At 32.7% G+C, this 18,237-nt stretch overlaps 2 protein-coding genes across 7 annotated transcripts in view; both read left to right on the top strand.

Moving 5' to 3' along the window:
• The window catches only part of LOC127838884 (baculoviral IAP repeat-containing protein 3-like), a 219,464-nt gene that overhangs the window by 191,243 nt on the left and 9,984 nt on the right, over positions 1 to 18,237 (top strand). The gene's annotated exons all lie outside the window — the stretch shown is intronic.
• LOC127838888 (putative inhibitor of apoptosis) lies at positions 239 to 17,407 on the top strand. Of its 6 annotated transcripts, none has more exons than XM_052366943.1 (11): positions 239 to 313; positions 1,821 to 1,959; positions 3,161 to 3,277; positions 5,972 to 6,279; positions 10,165 to 10,302; positions 10,851 to 11,023; positions 11,108 to 11,252; positions 12,584 to 12,742; positions 13,241 to 13,351; positions 14,022 to 14,221; positions 14,905 to 17,407. In XM_052366943.1, exons 5-10 carry the CDS (start codon positions 10,275 to 10,277, stop codon positions 14,207 to 14,209), a joined length of 804 nt encoding a protein of 267 aa, XP_052222903.1. In that variant the 5' UTR covers positions 239 to 313; positions 1,821 to 1,959; positions 3,161 to 3,277; positions 5,972 to 6,279; positions 10,165 to 10,274; the 3' UTR covers positions 14,210 to 14,221; positions 14,905 to 17,407. The 6 variants fall into 6 exon arrangements, with proteins under 6 accessions (XP_052222903.1, XP_052222901.1, XP_052222904.1 ...); XM_052366941.1 differs by having other exon boundaries at positions 5,972 to 6,092; XM_052366944.1 differs by having other exon boundaries at positions 5,972 to 6,034.

Genomic DNA, 18,237 nt, shown 5'->3' on the forward strand with positions numbered 1-18,237 from the left:
GGTCGTTCGTATATGTTTAGCTGATTAACTAGCATGAACACCACTTGTTTGAACAGCTTTATACTGAGTGTGAAACTTGATTTATGTATATTGTATACAAGATCATTACTGTGATTTTTAACTAAAATTAAGTGGAAATACCAGGTTAAAAATAGATAAAAGTTGGATTTTTTATTCTATTTTTAAACTTTCAAAATAGATAAAAGTTGGATTTTTTATTCTATTTTTAAACTCTAAAGATCAGCTGACAACTAATGACAACTTCCCTGTCTAATTTGGAACACATCGCTCTGCTGTGTTGGCTAGTTAAAAGGTACAGTTGTTATAACATGTACATATTTATATTTGATCTTTTTGGATTAAGTTGATGTTTTATTCTGATAGTACGGAAAAAACTACGTGTTCAAATGTCTAATGAATATTAACAGAAAGTAAATAACGTGTTATCAAATATGCATTTAAAGTATATCATTTCGAGCATATATGCATGGGAAACCAAAGTTCTTGACATTCCGTATATTGATTGCTAAATTTAATTAAATAAGGAATATTAAACCAAATACGATGTGTTTAATTACTGCTGTTATCTTTTGTTTTGTTATATGGGTATTTTCCAGCAGAATATTTCATTAACAATTTTACAGTTATGTATTGAACCGTGTTCGCATGTTAAAAGATATTAAAGCTTAAACATATTTTATGTCCTCCACTATAGTAGTGGGAGACATATTGTTTTTGCCCTGTCTGTTGGTTGGTCTGTTGGTCTGTTGGTTGGTTTGCGCCAACTTTAACACTTTGTAATAGCTTTTGTTATATTAAATATAGCAACTTGATATTTGGCATGCATGTGTATCTCATGAAGCTGCACATTTTGAGTGGTGAAAGGCTAAGGTCAATGTCATCCTTCAAGATCAGAGGTCAAATATATGTGGCCAAAATCGCTCATTTTATGAATACTTTTGCAATATTGAAGATAGCAACTTGATATTACGCATGCAAGTGTATCTCATGGAGCTGCACATTTTGAGTGGTGAAAGGTCAAGGTCAAGGTCATCCTTCAAGGTCAGAGGTCAAATATATGTGGCCAAAATCGCTTATTTTATGAATACTTTTGCATTATTGAAGATAGCAACTGGATATTTGGCATGCATGTGTATCTCATGGAGTTGCACATTTTGAGTGGTGAAAGGTCAAGGTCAAGGTCATCCTTCTAGGTCAAATATATGGGTCAAAATTGCTCATGTTATGTAACTTCTGCAATATTGAAGCTAGCAATTTCATATTTGACATGCATGTGTATCCCATGGAGCTGCACATTTTGAGTGGTGAAGGGTCAAGGTCAAGGTCATCCTTCAAGGTCAAACGTCATATAGGGGGACATTGTGTTTCACAAACACATCTAGTTTTAAATTTAAAATTCGTGTCTTTCTTAAGGATATTTAGCGCTCATTGTAGAAAAAAACATAATAAATATAATTAGCCTTAAAACTAATATAGAGATTACTTACATTGAATATTGAATAAAATACATCGTACAAGCAAGGCACTTTTGTTAATTTGAATTTCTTAAATAATTATCCTATTCTATTGGCGTTTACTATCGTGGTATGAACTCTCTTCAAATGTTTAAGCGAATTTTTTTATGTAGTGTATAGTGTAGGGTTTTCTTGAACGAGGTACGCTGTACGCTTGCACAGGTTTGCCATAGACCTTCGGAAGGTTTGCTAGCTTTCATGTTTGTTTCGAATCAAACGAAAACGTGCATGATGATTAACGTGTGATGTTTTTCGCAATCATACATAATTGTTATTTTGTTTCAGTTGGTGTAGAACAGATGTGTATAAAGGTTTTAACAAAAACATGAAGCGAAAGTCGATGCCAAGTTAGCCCGTGCATTGACATATCGTTATAAAGCGCCTGAGTGTGTGCTGTTTTATATCATCGATTTACCTATCATCGGTGAGAAACTCCTGCTTAAAAAATGCGTGAAACACATTATGTCAACGCAAATCGATTAATTTGAGGAAACACCTTTTTTCATTTGCAGTTGACAATCTATCGCATGCACAACTCTATTAAGCCATGGTAGCTGTTAGACAATATTTCAATGGTACTTCACCATGCTTTTTAGCTTATCATAGTCAAATATATACAAAAACAACCATCACTAATCCTTTTGTGAACGCTCTTCCTTCGTACATCAGCAGTTTTCCATTGTAAGGAGCATGTTTCATTGTTTTCATCTTTTGCACGAACAAGCATGTGCTTTTACAGTTTGTTTTAAACTTGTCTACGCCTTTACCGTATTGTAATGGTTAAATTATGCATTTTGACTATTCCGGTCAAAAAGATTCAAACACATGGCAGCCCTGGTTATGCCTAACACTTTACCGCATCAACAAGCAATAAATCATTGCCCTGTGGATGAGTAAATCAATGCGTTTATATAACCATTGACTAGTGTACGCAAACATCGTCAATTTGAAAACATTTTACGATACGTGTTTGTTCATCAAGCAAGAATTTTTTTTAAATATCATGAAATAAAACAAACAAAAACATAAATATAAATATAAAACAGTATTATATATTTCAACTCTAATATATATTAGACGTCGATGGCCCTTTGTGAAAACCTTCCGTTCCGAAGCGCAATAGTGTTAAACAGCAATTTTACGCTTTGTTATATTGAAATCGTTTTTTAGTTCTCATGACAGGCGATATGTGTTGAGTTTTGTGTAAACCATACCACATGGTATGCAACGTATGAAAAATTCTCTTTTTTCACTTGTGAGTTTTACATTGATGAGTAACCACCATATACTAACAAATGAGCACAGTTTCACGAATTGCTAATTTAAAACATTTTAGTGACATATTGAAAAGAAAACAGTGCAAATAAAACTACATTAATAACCTAGATCGCTTACATAAACTTAAATACCCATTACACATTAAAGCTATCGAACTGGTCGAGATGTAACGGCATATATATTTGTTATACTGACGACCGCGATTTGAATCCTTGTGTGTCTTAAAATAATCCGTTAATTTCTATCAGGTTAATGCATTTAATGACAGCATTACTAGCATGCAACTTATTATCGATGATTTCCCTTTAAATCCGATTTTAAATCCGTATATATGTATTCTGTTTAAGGCGAGCTGGACCTTGTGCCTAAATCCCCAAACATGTTGCCGCGTAGATGCATTCTTATACTCTTAATGATTTCCGGCGTAGAACCAAACCCAGGTCCCGGGAGTTCAAGTTCCGAAGGTATTATAATTACGTATGTTTTATTTTATTATCACGGACTTCAATTTGCAACGTTATGGTTACTGTGTTGCCAAATTTTTGTGAATGTGCGTGCGTGTGTGTGTGTGTGAGTATGTGTGTGTGCGCGTGTGTGTGTGTGTGTGTGTGTGCCTGTGTGCGTGTGAATGTGTGCATGCGCGCGCGTGTCTGTGTTACCTTTTTAATATAAGCATGATAAATCTTCGGAAAAAATATCAGCTTAGAAGTTATTACTATTCTCTACTGTTAAATGTAATAATAATAAAATAATACCACATTTATATAGCGCCCTTTTCATACAGTATTGTGCGTTCAAAGGCACTTTACACAAAAGTCATATGACATATTACCGATATGTAAGCAAAATGTACATGTATAACAAATAACATTGGTTAAAGCATCAACTTTAAGAGCATATCTAGCCATAGTTGTTAAACTTGTTTTTAAATAGGAAACTATAATTTATTAAATCAAAATATCGGATTCACATTTATTCTTGTTAATAGAATATGTAAATTATCACAACTTGTAACTTTATAACTTGTTGTAATTCTGATTTGACTTCAATATGTGTGGTTGTAGACGTATAAAAGAAAGGAAAAGCGCTGAATTAACAAAAAAACATTATTTAAACTTTCAATAGTATTGTGATAAAATGCAAGGATCTCTTCTTTATATAGAGTTTACTACATGTATTTTATACCTTTCTTTTTTACATTGGTGTATATAAAGATATCTTTATTCCATACATATTTCATGCCACCAATGTGAAATGTATTTACCATTCAAATACGATAATGTCGATATCCATTGGTTAAAAAATCCGCACGCCGTAATATTAAACAAATGGGGTAGCGTTAACAAAATAGACATCTTCCAGTTATAAAATGGCGGCGTTTGTTGACACTCCATATGTGATTTGTCCAATTTTGTATTTGTGTAATTCTTTTGCTCAAAATCTTGGTAAAATACTGCGCTTACGGCACGGACGTATGTGTCAAAATATCAGCAAGTATACGCGTTAGGCATGCATAAGGTTTTCGTGCAATAGAAAAACGGGATCAAAACAAGAGAAAAATGCAACTTTCTTAAGAAATGCCTATTTATTACTGGTAAAAAAATGAATGCTTATTTTTTATGTAATGAGTGTATGAATGATGATTATTTGCATTAACGGTTCATTCCACTTTAAAAACAATAACATGCTGTACAGCAACGATATGATCTACATTTGAAAACATCGTTCATGAGCTTATATTTACGAGTAATAAAATACCTCAGTAATTAATTTGTTTTTGAAAAAGCGGAAGTGATTCTGCGATGAGTGTGGCCTCTAGATTTAAATAGTGCACTTAAACGTGCACAACTACGCGTTTACATTAAGATCAATTTTGTATATTGTTACTGATGTACCATCGAATATATTCGCTTGAGATTTACGTCCTTTGAAGTTTAATTTAAGATTACACTTTATTAAACTCGTCGTTAATTGACAAGAATATGTTTACTTAACTACAAAGTAATTAATTTGGAATGGTTGATGTCGTTATCCCGATTTATGCTTTGAAAACTTATGAATTGTACACTTAAGTTAATTGGAATAAAACCCTTTAAAATAGAAAACAATCAGTAATTTAAAAAGTAAAAATAACTTATTTAATTTCCCATTTTTTCTTGGAATTTAATCTAACCAAATAAACGTGATACGTGATTCTAGACAACTTAGAACGATATGTCAGTCTGTGGAGTTTTAAGTTGATTGATTAAACGTGTTTTAAGTAAAGGCAATGAAACAAGTTGAAAGAAATATACACATAACTCATGGAGGTTATACAGGTGCACCCGACTTATTTAAGGGACGATTCATATCGCCTTTAACGTCTATATCTTGTTTTCATTGGGGTTACTGAGATTAATTTGAGATTTGTTTAAAGCAAATATAAGATTCACGACCTTGACCGTTCCGATCTCTGTTTTCCTCACAACTTTATTCGTTTTAACAGATTGTCCCGAAGAATCGTTAAATACGTTTTAGTATTGATTGTCAACAGTACTACAATTTAAATAATGGCGTGATTTATACTAACTAACGATCATATGACAAAAACACGGGACATGGACCAAAAGTTTAGGTTAAATATTGACATTTACTGGAAAATGTAGCCTTCTGCACTTCAATTGCTGTTAAAATTGTCGTTTGATTCATTTTAAGTGTTACGTATATAGGTAATTTATTTTCATATTTGTTACGTTCAAATTGCTTTATCATGTTTTCATGACATATCTTGAGCCATTCTGATAATCGATCTTTTACAGTTAAAAGAGTGGGTATCGTTTGTTTGTTGTTTTTTCACAAAAGTTTTCCATTTCAAATCGTTTTACGAACTAGTAAGAGTATTTGCGTAGTGTAGCTTATCGAAACTAAATTTTCATGAACAATGAAACCTAATTGCACGGATTGATTGACTTTTAAAAAACGAACGGCATTCCCTTGCAGACGAATCTTTCAGAAGAGTGACACAGCAATTCACAAACTAAAACGCATCTAATGTTTTTTTACATGAATTTAGTATCTCTTCAGCAAAGGCATGTCGATTGCTTATATAGAAAGAGTAGGCGAATTAAAAAAAAAACACTCAAAATTTACATCCACCAGTTTGTCAAATGTCGTTTAAGGAGGAGAAGATAAGCCAGAGCACGTCGCGTGTGGACACGACTAATGCTGCAACGCGGGAGACGGTACCATTTTGGCGTATCCGATAATATAATGGAAAGTCCTGGAAACTTCAAGAAATGTGTTAGGATTCAAAATGAAATATATGATTAAATGTGTATCAAGGGTAAGACATCACCTCTTGAATCAAGGCATCTGATATTGGTAGCCGTTGGGTACAGATTTCAAATTGGTGTCTGGTACCAAGTACTCAGGCATGCACTATGAATGGCTTGTTGCTGAGAACATCCAACCTGAAATAGTCAGATAGGTAGGTCATGCTCTATGTTCAGCAATGTGCACACATGAAGAGCGGATACAAATGGCAGGCGGTTTCTTCAAGAATTTGAATTGTCCTTTTTGCGTCGCTGTCATTGATGGCAAACACATAATCATAAAAAAACCTGCGAATTTTGGGTTCCTTATATTATTATTATAGGTTTTTTTAGGATCATAATACTGGCTTTCATTGACTGTCACTACAGATTATGGGGTGAGTACATGTCAAAGTGTATCACTCCGTTTTTTTAAGTTTTAAGTCCATGTCTGCTATTTTTTGTATGGACATGTTTTGCTTCATACACATGTATTTTTTTGCAATTCTTTCTGTATTGTCCGTTAATTTTTCATGTAGATTTAACCACGAAGTGCTCTGCCTTAATATGTAGCACATTATAATAAATTAATAATCATGTATGCAAACCAAACAGTTTAATAATTAATCTTGCTCATCCACAGCTTTTATAGAATAAGGACAATTCATGAACTTGTGAATAATTGGCGTTTACAATTGTTTGGTTACTAAGTCGGACACATTTATGACTATAGACATACAGACATATGGTCTGACCGACAAACGACCTTAAGGAATTCAATATTCTCATCTTTCTTCAATGCGAGTGTTTAATAAAGTGAAAATGCATACTAAATTAATTAAATTATGAAAGAATATGATTCTGTAATAGTGTTTTGTTGAATAACATCTAGTCAGGAGTATAGGTACGTGGAAACTAAATCACGATCTAATGTGCGTACGTACTGTCCTGTCGGAGGTTAAAAGTCCAATTGTGAAACGAATCGAACAGCTTGGGTAGTAAGCACAACATTCAGCTAAAGCTCGCATCTTCGAGGTATACATAGCTTACGGAAAATTCAAATATTCTTTACGCGACCCGAGGCATCCTTACCTATAACAATTATCGTTCGTAATACTTGGGTATAATTTTATATACATAGGTCCTAGCCGTATGAGTTTTGCGAACCTCCAAACAATTCAACACTATTTTCGATAGAAATGCGTCGTATTGGACAAATTGACTTAATGCGCCAGAATGCGTTTAAAGAATCTGCACATGTATGAGGACGTCTTTGATATTTGTTTTGCTAGATTCTTTGCAGACTGGACAACTTTGCAAGATTGGAATACTAACTTATAGCGGGATCATATGGTGCTTGAATTCAGTAGAAACGTTTACGTTTTGATAAAAGCAACAAACGTGGCACATTTGTAGATAAAAGTATTTTATTCAATTTTAGCTATGGATCCATCTCCAATTTTCAAGATTGCCGCCATTTTCAAGATGGCCGCCAAGATGGCCGCCAGAATTAAGGAAATTACATCTTACTGCCATATTTGATTAAAATATTCTGTTTTTGGCATTACAATTAGGTGTTCCATATAAAAAATTAATTAAAATATGTTTCTACATGAAAAGAATTAATTTAATATTGCATATAAGTCAAAATGGCTTCCAAAATGGCCGCCTTAAGCACCAAAAATAGGATTTTTCTACTCCAATGTATAATTTCAATACTCATTGAACGTATGTAATATAAGCTAGTGTTTTTCTTTTTTGTATTTACAGATACCTTCATTTGTATAATATTATCAACATATAGTTTCAGCCCTCAAATAAAGAAATAACTGCAACGAGTTCACACTTCCAGACCTTAAAGGTGCCTTTAAATCTAACCGCGGTCACACTCTCCACCACATATAGTGCTTGTATTCAGTGGAATCGTTCACTTTTTGATAAAAGCAACACACTTTGCTCATTGATAGTTTAAAGTATTAAAGACAAAATAGGCCATAGACCCAATTAATATTTTTCAAAATTGCCGCCATTTTCAAAATGGCCGCCAACCTATCAAAAAAGTGAAAATATCGAGGTGCTGATTTTTGTTGCAATCTTTTACACATCAAATGAAATATTACAATACTTTATTACTAATTATGCTGATAATAAAAAATCTTTGCAAGGAAAACATTTATTATAAGTATTTTGTTAATTTTGTACTTTTTGTAAGGTCAAAAGGTCTTTTTTTTTTGGGGGGGGGGGGAATTACGCTTTTTTGGCAAATATTCATTTACTTTAATAATAAATAAATCCATAAAGCAGATTATCATGGTCCAAGAGCCCACTGGTGTTTATTTGCCAAAAAAGCATATTTTTCCCCCAAAAAAATGACCTTTTGACCTTACAAAAAGTACAAAATTAACAAAATACTTATAATAAATGTTTTTCTTGCAAAGATTTTTGATTATTAGCATAATTAATAATAAAGTATTGTAATATTTCATTTGATTTGTAAAAGATCGCCAGTTTGAAAATGGCGGCCATTTTGAAAAATATGAATTGGGTCCATAGCCTATTTTGTCTTAAATACTTTAAACTACCAATGAGCAATGTGTGTTGCTTTTATTAAAAAGTGAACAATTACACTGAATACAAGCACCATATGTTGTGGAGGATGTGACCGCGGTTAGATTTTAAGGCAGCTTTAAGGTCTGGAAGTGTGAACTCGTTGAATGCAGTTATTTCTTTATTTAAGGACTGACACAATATGTTGAGAATATTATACAAATGAATGTATCTGTAAATTCAAAAAAGAGAAAAACACTTGCTTACATAAATACGTTCAATGAGTATTGAAATTATAGATTTGAGTAGGAAAATCCTAATTTTTTTTACTTTAGGCGGCCATTTTGGAAGCTATTTTGACTTATATGCAATATTTAATTCATTGTTATTCATGTAGAAACATATTTTAATTGATTGATAACATAAAACAGCTAATTGCAATGGCAAAAACAGAATATTTTAATCAAATATGGCAGTAAGATGTAATTTCCTAAATTTTGGCGGCCATCTTGGTGGCCATCTTAAAAATGGCGGCCATCTTGAAAATTGGAGATGGGTCTATAGCTAAAATTGAATAAAATACTTTTATCTACAAATGTGCAAAGTTTGTTGCTTTTATCAAAAGTGAACAATTCCACTGAATACAAGCACCATATCATCCCGCTACAGTGGAAACAAGTCCGTTTGTTTATTTTATTAGTATTATTATTAGCATTATTGTTATATTAGCAACAAGACATTATGAAAATGGATTTATTAATTGATAAAAATGTAAATCAAAAGTGCACAAGGCAGTTCAAGAAATCTAAAAGTATTTGCTTATATAAAAAAATAGCTTAATTGAGGTGCATCTTGCAGATATAGTTTTATAGTATTATACCTGGCGAGGTCATTAGCCTGGGGCCAAAACAGGGAACTTCAAAGGTTTAACATGATATATGACAACTTCCATAGCAGGTCCTTCTCAGAAACGGAAAATAATTATTAAGAAAGACGATCGTATAGGCATCCTTTACTAGGTTTTTTGATAATACGCATGGGATGCAAATTCGCCCTAACCGGGTTTGAATCGGTTAATGTAGACGTGTATATAAAAAAAGGATATATAATTTAACAAACATCTTCTGAAAAATCGATAATATTTATAATATTTGGCATGTAACATCAACTGATTCCAGATCAAGTGTGTTCAAATTGTGGATCTGCGTTCAAAACTAGCCACGATCCATTTATCTCATTTAGATTTGACTTTATTGTCAATCTATATATAAAAACATATCTTAAATGATAACATCCCATAGATGAATGTTTGGTATATTGTAATGTGTATTGGTACTTTACTAAGTATAAACAAAACATTTCCATGGTCATCACATTATGTATATATATATATATATATATATATATATATATATATATATATATATATTTATATTTATACAAACAGATTATGCATTGTATAATTGTAATATATTGTACAGTCACAATGCACTATCACATATATTGTATTGTAGGTAATACACGCAGAGGCTACAAAGCGCAATATAAACAGTTCAGGACATTTCACTCTCGTGTAGATACCTTTACCAACTGGCCTTCACACCTAAAGCAGAGGCCGACAGAAATGGCAGTGGCAGGATGGTATTACACGGGTATTTAAGTTTATATGTAGTTTACTGGGTTAAAACACCATAAGATAAATCTTAATTGCAGTCACGTGATATCGAATGCAGAAGCATTGCTATAAGTTTAAAAAGATATTTCGCGATAAAAAGAAACGAAAATAGTAAGCGTTTCCTCTATCTTAAGTATTAATATTCAACGTTCTCACTTCTCCGTTTACACGCACACATACTCAATTTGACGCTGTGAAATCGTGTGTTTCAGTAGCTTGTCACAAGTAGGCTACTCCGGACAAATTATTTAACCAACACATACGACCCAGAACGTCCATCTTCATATTTTCGGATTTCTTTATTGGCTGTTAAGATGCAACCATGTAACTTTTTTGTACTTGTTCTTTGAAATTTGTAAAGTATGGATTTCCGTGTCTTGTCAGTATGAAACAATGTAGGCAACCATCATGGCGCATAACCATTAGATTTGATTTTTCAAATTTACATAGGTATATAACTATATGTTTTACTTATTCCACGGGTTCCAGTTTAAGTTTGCAAACGTTTTATTTTCTCTGTAAAAGGCGATGGGGATGAGTGTATATGTTTCGCCTGTGGCGGTGGCTTGGCGAATTGGCAACAAGAAGACGATCCCTGGATAGAGCACTGTAAATTTAAGGAGTGCCCATATTTATGGGAGGCCAAAGGCGATGACTTTATCAATCGACACCAAGAGATACCAGATTTTGCTGCTACAGTGAGTTACTTTTTGTATCAAAATATATGCAATTCAGTACCCATTTACGCGATAATACATAATAGCCACATTTGCATTTACTAGCAAACGGAGTCGAACCAGGTTGCCAACGATTATATACCTGTTGAATTTCCTGAACTAAATCATTGCAAACACGCACACAGCGACACACAAGCGGATCAAAACTCGAATGTTGGCAACATTACAACTGCTGCGATTGAACAAGAAGGTGTGTAATATAATCTATTTTATTGAACAGTAAATACATTTATTAAATGTATCCATTAAAGTAATTCTCGATTTTGCTATATTTGATGCACGGTGCCTGAACGTTCAGTTGTGTGCAACGACATATTCGTGCTATACGTTTTTCCTGTTCAAAAATTGAAACGGATTTATATGTTTTAATATACCATGAAAAGAACCTCTTAACACAACTAACAGCATGTTCAATTTCGTCAAATCTGCGTTATAAATTGTCTTCTTCATTTTTGAGAATCCGGATTATTCCCAATATCACATTTTCGTATTAAAGGGGCCTTTTCACAGATTTTGGCATTTTTGAAACTTATTCATTAAATGCTTTATATTGATAAATGTAAACATTGGATCATAAAAGCCCCAGTAAAAAATCAAGAAAAAAAATTAAAAAAGGAAAAGAACATTGCCCGGAGCAGGTTTTGAACCAGAGACCCCTGGAGTCCTGCCAGAGTCCTGAAGTAAAAACGCTTTAGCCTACTGAGCTATTCCGCCGAGTACACATTATTGACGTATTTTATACCTTATATAAACAATCTTCGTAGTTTCACAAAATTTAACGACAAAAACAGAACTCTCCAAATTATTCAATCGTTTCGCGTTGCAACGCTTTATAATTTTTAGGTTTTAAAATCGTCAAAAGATGCATAAAATGGCTATATTAGAGCATGGTTAATGTTCAGTATTACTGTTTCCTCACAAATATCATAACTAAAACGAAAACTTACGAATCTGAAACAACTTTTTTCAATTGTGTCAATTTACCAAAGCGTGAAAATATCCCTTTAAAAGAGCGAACATTATGAAATTAAGTTTAATTTATAATAACATTATTTCGAACTAAAGTATCTCATTAAACCTACTTCGCAGACTTTACAATTATCACGAACGACCAACAACTGGTAAAACATCGTAATCAGTAAAATACAGTTTTACTTGTTCCATTTGTGTTCTAAGTGAATTCTTGAGGTTCCTTAAAATTGTAAAACAACATGAAAACGTTTTGACTATTTTAAAGTAACGACAACGATTGACAAAATCAACTATTTTGTGATTAGAGATTACACCAGAAATTATTATTGTAACCACAAAATGTCGATATTGAAAAAAATACTCAGATTGTTAATATTTGTTACAAGCATCTCATTTAGATCAATTTGGTGTAATCGATTTTATTTAAGTTCAATCATGTTCTAGAATATACTGACTAGATCGTTAATGAGTAAGCGTATACTAGTAAATTAATTTGCAGTTTTGATTGCATTTTGACCAATCCTATGAGGTATACAACGATGTTTTCAGTCACCATAGGACCTGGTCAGGGAGAAAATGATGCACTTCATCATTCGACTGCTACGCACCAGCATGACTTCGGTTATGACGATGTTGGTATGACCGACCAAAATTACCACGTCGCTGTAGAACAACCTTACTTGGTTTTGCCTGAATTTGTCGAACAAGGTAGATTATATTTATGTGAAGCACTCATTGACTTGACAGTTTTCGTACATATGAATAAAGGGAATGCACTCGATTTTGATATCAACATAAAATTTACCTAAACTTTGAACATCATATCTGGTAGGACGAATATGGGGCAGTTTAAACAAGTTAATACATAGTATTTTAATAATATTAATATTTAATTAACTTAATAACTATCAATTGTGCCTTCCTATTTGTTATGGACAAACTGAATTCACGTGCCATATGCACGCTTGTGCTCTGCAATAGCAGCAATAGGTTGCGTTGACCTAATATTAAAAATTTAGATGCACATTGATTTCTATTCTTTTTTACAACGTACACCGCGTTGTTTTATATTGTTTCTTGGTGAATGTGATTTAAGCTTTGTTAGAGTCGGTTAATGTTTTATAGATTTCATTTAAGTTCAATGTTTTGTTATGAAATATTACAACGCCGTGGAAGATTCTGAAGTAAATATAAAAGATTTTTCAGGCAACAGAGATCAAAATAGAAATGGGAATTATGTTGATGTAGCACTGAGCCTTACTGAGCAGAACGACATCGATGATCCTAACTTGGATTTCGCCCAGCTTATCGAACCAGGTAATATACATTTATTTGAAGAAATCATTTACACTAATGTACGTACAAGCGTCGATATGCATGCTGCAAGGTGATAGGCAGTATTTACATGTCAAAATATGATTGAGCCATACTTATTGTGTCTTAGTATTTTATTGGTGTCATATGAACACTTTTTCAATAATATCACGTCCATAATGTGGGATTTTATAATAGTGTACATTTGTGATTAACATTAATTGAAATTGGAATGTAAAAACTTGCTTTAGTTTGTAGTTACTAAGTGTGTTTGTGGGAAAAAGCGATTCTCAAATAACAGATTATGAACTTGTTGATGATGCACAGGATGTTTCGCGTCGTTTGCTTGTTCCCATTAATTTAGATTAAACCTAATGATTTTAGCTCGATTTCATTGAAAGCCTAAGGCTTATTTAAAACACCCTCGAAGCTAAAATCAGTACTTGGTGTCTATGGGGGATCGAATCCGTAACCTCCCGGTCGCTAGGCGGACACCATTTCCACTACGCCACGGCGACCCATTAAGTATCATTTACTGTATTTTGACAAACATATACAACCTACACATCGAAATTAAAGTACGCCGTCCTTTGGATACACTATTCCTTAACTAATTTCAATATTATTAATTTTTATTTAGCTTCATGTTTTCATTGATCAGTTACTTTTTCAGAGAGAAATCTGTATGGAAACTTACAAAGACGTTTTACGTGTCGTATATGTCACATTAACAGAGTGAACGCACTGTTCCTACTATGTAGGCATCTTATGTTCTGCATGGAGTGCACATTATACGTTGATGAGTGTCCATTCTGCGACACACCAATTTTCGAAAGGATTCGCACGTTTATGACAGGTTGAATCAACACAAAGGTAATGCTCAAAGTCAATTTGTAAACACAAAAAAGAAACAAACACATTCAAATCAAAAATAAAAGATTGATTTTATGAAATATTCAATACTCTATTTTATATGTATGGTAATTTTTTAGCAAATTGTACTAACAACGTCGATATATTTTACTTCTTTTGCAATTGTTTTGTGTTTATCGATACCAATTTCAACTAAACCAATGTACTACAGCGGCAAATTAACACGGACAAAATAGCATCGCATATATGTTTTCACAAAGTTAATCGAAGCCAGAGTTATGTATTGCTCTTATATTATATATGTAGTATTTCATATAAATGTTTTTACGTTATAATTACATCAGTATTGATATCGAGAATTAGAAGGCTACACATTTTAGTTCAGATTGTGCTTAAATGTTTTGCCATATTATGTAGTCAGTCGCCTAATCGGAAAGGCAGTTATTAGCTTGCAAGCACACTATTAATCGCATGCTTGGCGTGCCAATAGATTGTTTATGTTACTCACAATGTATTTGTGTGATGTATTATGCTGAGGTTTGGCAATAAACACATTACAAACAGAAGTTTATAAAATGCATTAAGATCGAGAAGTTTTGTGGATGTTTTCGGTAGCATATGGTAAATGTATATTTTATTATGCAATTTTCTGATGTCGCTCAATATTCCAATTCTATTTCCAGAAAGTATACATCGTTGAAGAACTCTATTAAATTAGGTGTCTTTTGGGCCAGACATGGAGATGAAGACATTGTTTTCACCCGGCACACAGCACACGTTCTTCTTGGATTGCACACAACCCTACGATAGGTATCAACACTGCAGCAAAACGATGAAAGAAATGATTTGCACATATGTGGAATGAACAATCAACGTATATCTTTTTATGTATAAGCAGATTATGTGCACCACGTGGTATGATATATGATTTTGACTAAATAAACTCTAGATAGCTGGAGAATCTGCTAATGCCACAATTTTTCTTCTGTAAAGTGTCTAAGTAACAGTTACCAACAAAATATAGTGCACCAGAGCTATTTCCGCTATAGTTATCGGCGCAAACAATGTGTTAAGTGAACGGGGAAAGATTTAGAACACGTCCGTTGAATAGTTGAACATTGGTCTTGTTGTACCCGGTGAAGTTTGTGTGAAACACTAATTACATATCATCTTCGTGTTTATCTCACTACCCTCAAACTTTCATGCAATTTTCTTTTACTGATTAGCGGTGATGCGTATCCACCAAAAATGTGCGCTTTCACATATTTTTATCATATTTAAATTAACATACACGATAAGCCAATTATCGCATGGGGACATCACCAGAAAAGCGTTTCACATGTTTTGAACTAAAGCGCACATGAGCTTTGTATATTGGAAAAAAAAGGAGCACGTGTAAATCTTTTTGATTTTGGATGAACATAAATTAATATTTAAACAAGAACTGGGGACTGGTTTAAACTTCGTTGGTTTATCCTGTATAAATACATCTGGGATCCGTCTATACACAACCTCCAATCTTTAGTTTAAACATATTTTATTTTACGAACAAACATGGTATACATTTGCATAGAATATACAGTTACAAATAAGTCACGTTGTTCAAAAAAAGGATTAGAACGAAAGATCGAGATCTTATAAAGTTCTCCTCCAATCTCCAATCAACTCCAATCAATCAACCTCCAATCTTTAAACATGTAGTCAATAAAATGCCTGTTGAGATTAATGAGTTATGCTTATCGTCTTCCTTTATATAATTACATCGAAGAGCTGATGATAATTGCATATAGTTATTTATTGGTAACTGACGTATCTATCATTGCAAATACCATTATGATAAAAAACAAGTCGCTTCGTAAGAACGACTACAACGGGTATGCAATATGTGTTGTGTAATATCCTTAATGCTGCAGTAAGATATGCATTTAAAACAATACGTATAGAACATAAATTGGCTATGGCTTCACAACGGATAATGTAACTGAATTGGACATGGATGTATTAACAACACACCTACAGATATCTTTAACAGATCATGAACGTCAATTCCTCAATATATGTGACTAATTGTATTTATCTTGAGTATGAAGATGTATGTACACGTACTGTATTAAATTGTGTATAACATTTTAATGTGTTTTTTTAACAAGAATTGTGATATATTTCTGTTGAGTGTCTGTATTGTATTTTCATTGATTTAAATGCGTTTTCTTGGTGGTTTGATAAGACATTTCGTTTGTACAATAATATGTTTTACGGTATTCTATCATTTTTTTTTAAATATTAATTTAAACTTCGTTGTACTCTGTATGATACTGGTTGTATTGTTTTGTATTTAACTTAATATAAATAAATAAATACAATACAAATACAATATATAATAGGGTTGATCAGCATTTCATGTTAAAAGTTTGAGATTTTACACATAAGATTATATTACATTATAAATGGTTTTATCTTTTCAAAATATGAATTGCTGTAACGTTTGTGTTGTGTATATGACTGTGGTTGTTGATAACGAGTTAACGAATTATAAGAGCAAGAACACGTGCTTCTGACATAATGAGATGCATATAATTAAACATATTTTTTTAGAATGTATTTTGGCAAAATGATTTTATATTTCAACTTAAAATGTAATTTGATGTTTCTATTACAATTATCCTCGCAATTATATATTAAATAAGTTAATATAAAGTCATATAAATAATTGCCAAGAAGCCGACATAAATGAGATTATCACATTGAATTTATTAAATTGTACATTATGTTTTTTTTTAAATATTATTTACTCTATATATATTGATATATTTTATACTTTACTGTTTTTGTAAATATTAATGTACTACTGATGATATTTTTTTTAAATGACTAGTTTAACAGGTCATTTTTATGTTTTCTTTTTTGGTATTTGCATGTTTAATTACTTTTAAAAAGAACGATTGTGTGGAATTAAAATGGAGTCTTAGTAATGTCCATAACATTATTATGGCGAATACTTGTATTCACTTTAATATTATTCAATGACAATCGTATTGGTTAAATGATGATGCAATTCATAACATAAAAAGTGTTGAAACTTTTGTCATTGCCAGCAATCTAAACAATACCTATGCATACCATGTTAAGATCTATAAAGTTTAAACAGCCTGTATTTTTTTCGGAACTGTGATGTTGCCAACCCTAGTTACAACGTCTTTGTTGTGCTTATATTCGCCAAAGGACCACACATCATAATGGAATACAACTTTTTATGCTACACGAGTCAACTCTATGCGTCTTTTTAACCGAGTGTGATCATATTATTGCTATACGTGGCCGTCTGCGTGGCGATTGTCGAATACAATAAATCAATATTACGTTTGCCAACGTAAAGTGATACGAACACTAGTGTATATTGTATCGAATATTAAGTATATCAGTTAACCTTCTACCTCAGCAACACATCATTCGCCAGTTTCTTCACCGAGGATTCGGTGACGAAGTGGATATAGTGGCCGCCTAGCGATAAGAATGTACCGGGTTAAATCCATTTTCTGAGAGACGTCCCTGCTTTAATTGAAATGTCCTTGAAACAGGGAGATGGATTTTTTGATCAACTGAGTTAGCTCAACAAAGCCCAAAACCTGTTTTGCATTGTTTGAAGGTTACATTTTTGTATTACTCTTTATAACTCATGTGACCTCTGGGCCGTGTCAGTTTTTACCAAAGGGATCTAAGCGACATGCTTTTAACAAACTTAGTAGATGGGCACTATACGATGTTACAGTTTATTTATTACACCCATGTTTTTTAACATGCCTGAAACATATATATTTAACTGTATTCATCGAATGCAAATATGTTCTGAAAATGTACAAACAACTCATGGTGAATACTTATGGCAATATTAATCTCTGATAAAGTTATATAGTAGCGCCACAACCGGTTAAATGTAACATTATCACATATAGCAGTTCAAGAAGCATCAATACAACCCAATTATGTTAAATAACTTTATTTGGAGTGTACATGGA

The sequence above is a fragment of the Dreissena polymorpha genome, chromosome 7 (assembly GCF_020536995.1).
Source record: "Dreissena polymorpha isolate Duluth1 chromosome 7, UMN_Dpol_1.0, whole genome shotgun sequence".
Classification (NCBI taxonomy): domain Eukaryota; kingdom Metazoa; phylum Mollusca; class Bivalvia; order Myida; family Dreissenidae; genus Dreissena; species Dreissena polymorpha.

Coding starts and splice junctions, on each gene's coding strand:
- LOC127838888 (XM_052366939.1), top strand. CDS start 3,193: ATGTTGCCGCGTAGATGCATTCTTATACTCTTAATGATTTCCGGCGTA. Junction 10,303..10,850: donor GGCAGGATGGTATTACACGG/GTATTTAAGTTT, acceptor TCTCTGTAAAAG/GCGATGGGGATGAGTGTATA. Junction 11,024..11,107: donor TACCAGATTTTGCTGCTACA/GTGAGTTACTTT, acceptor TGCATTTACTAG/CAAACGGAGTCGAACCAGGT.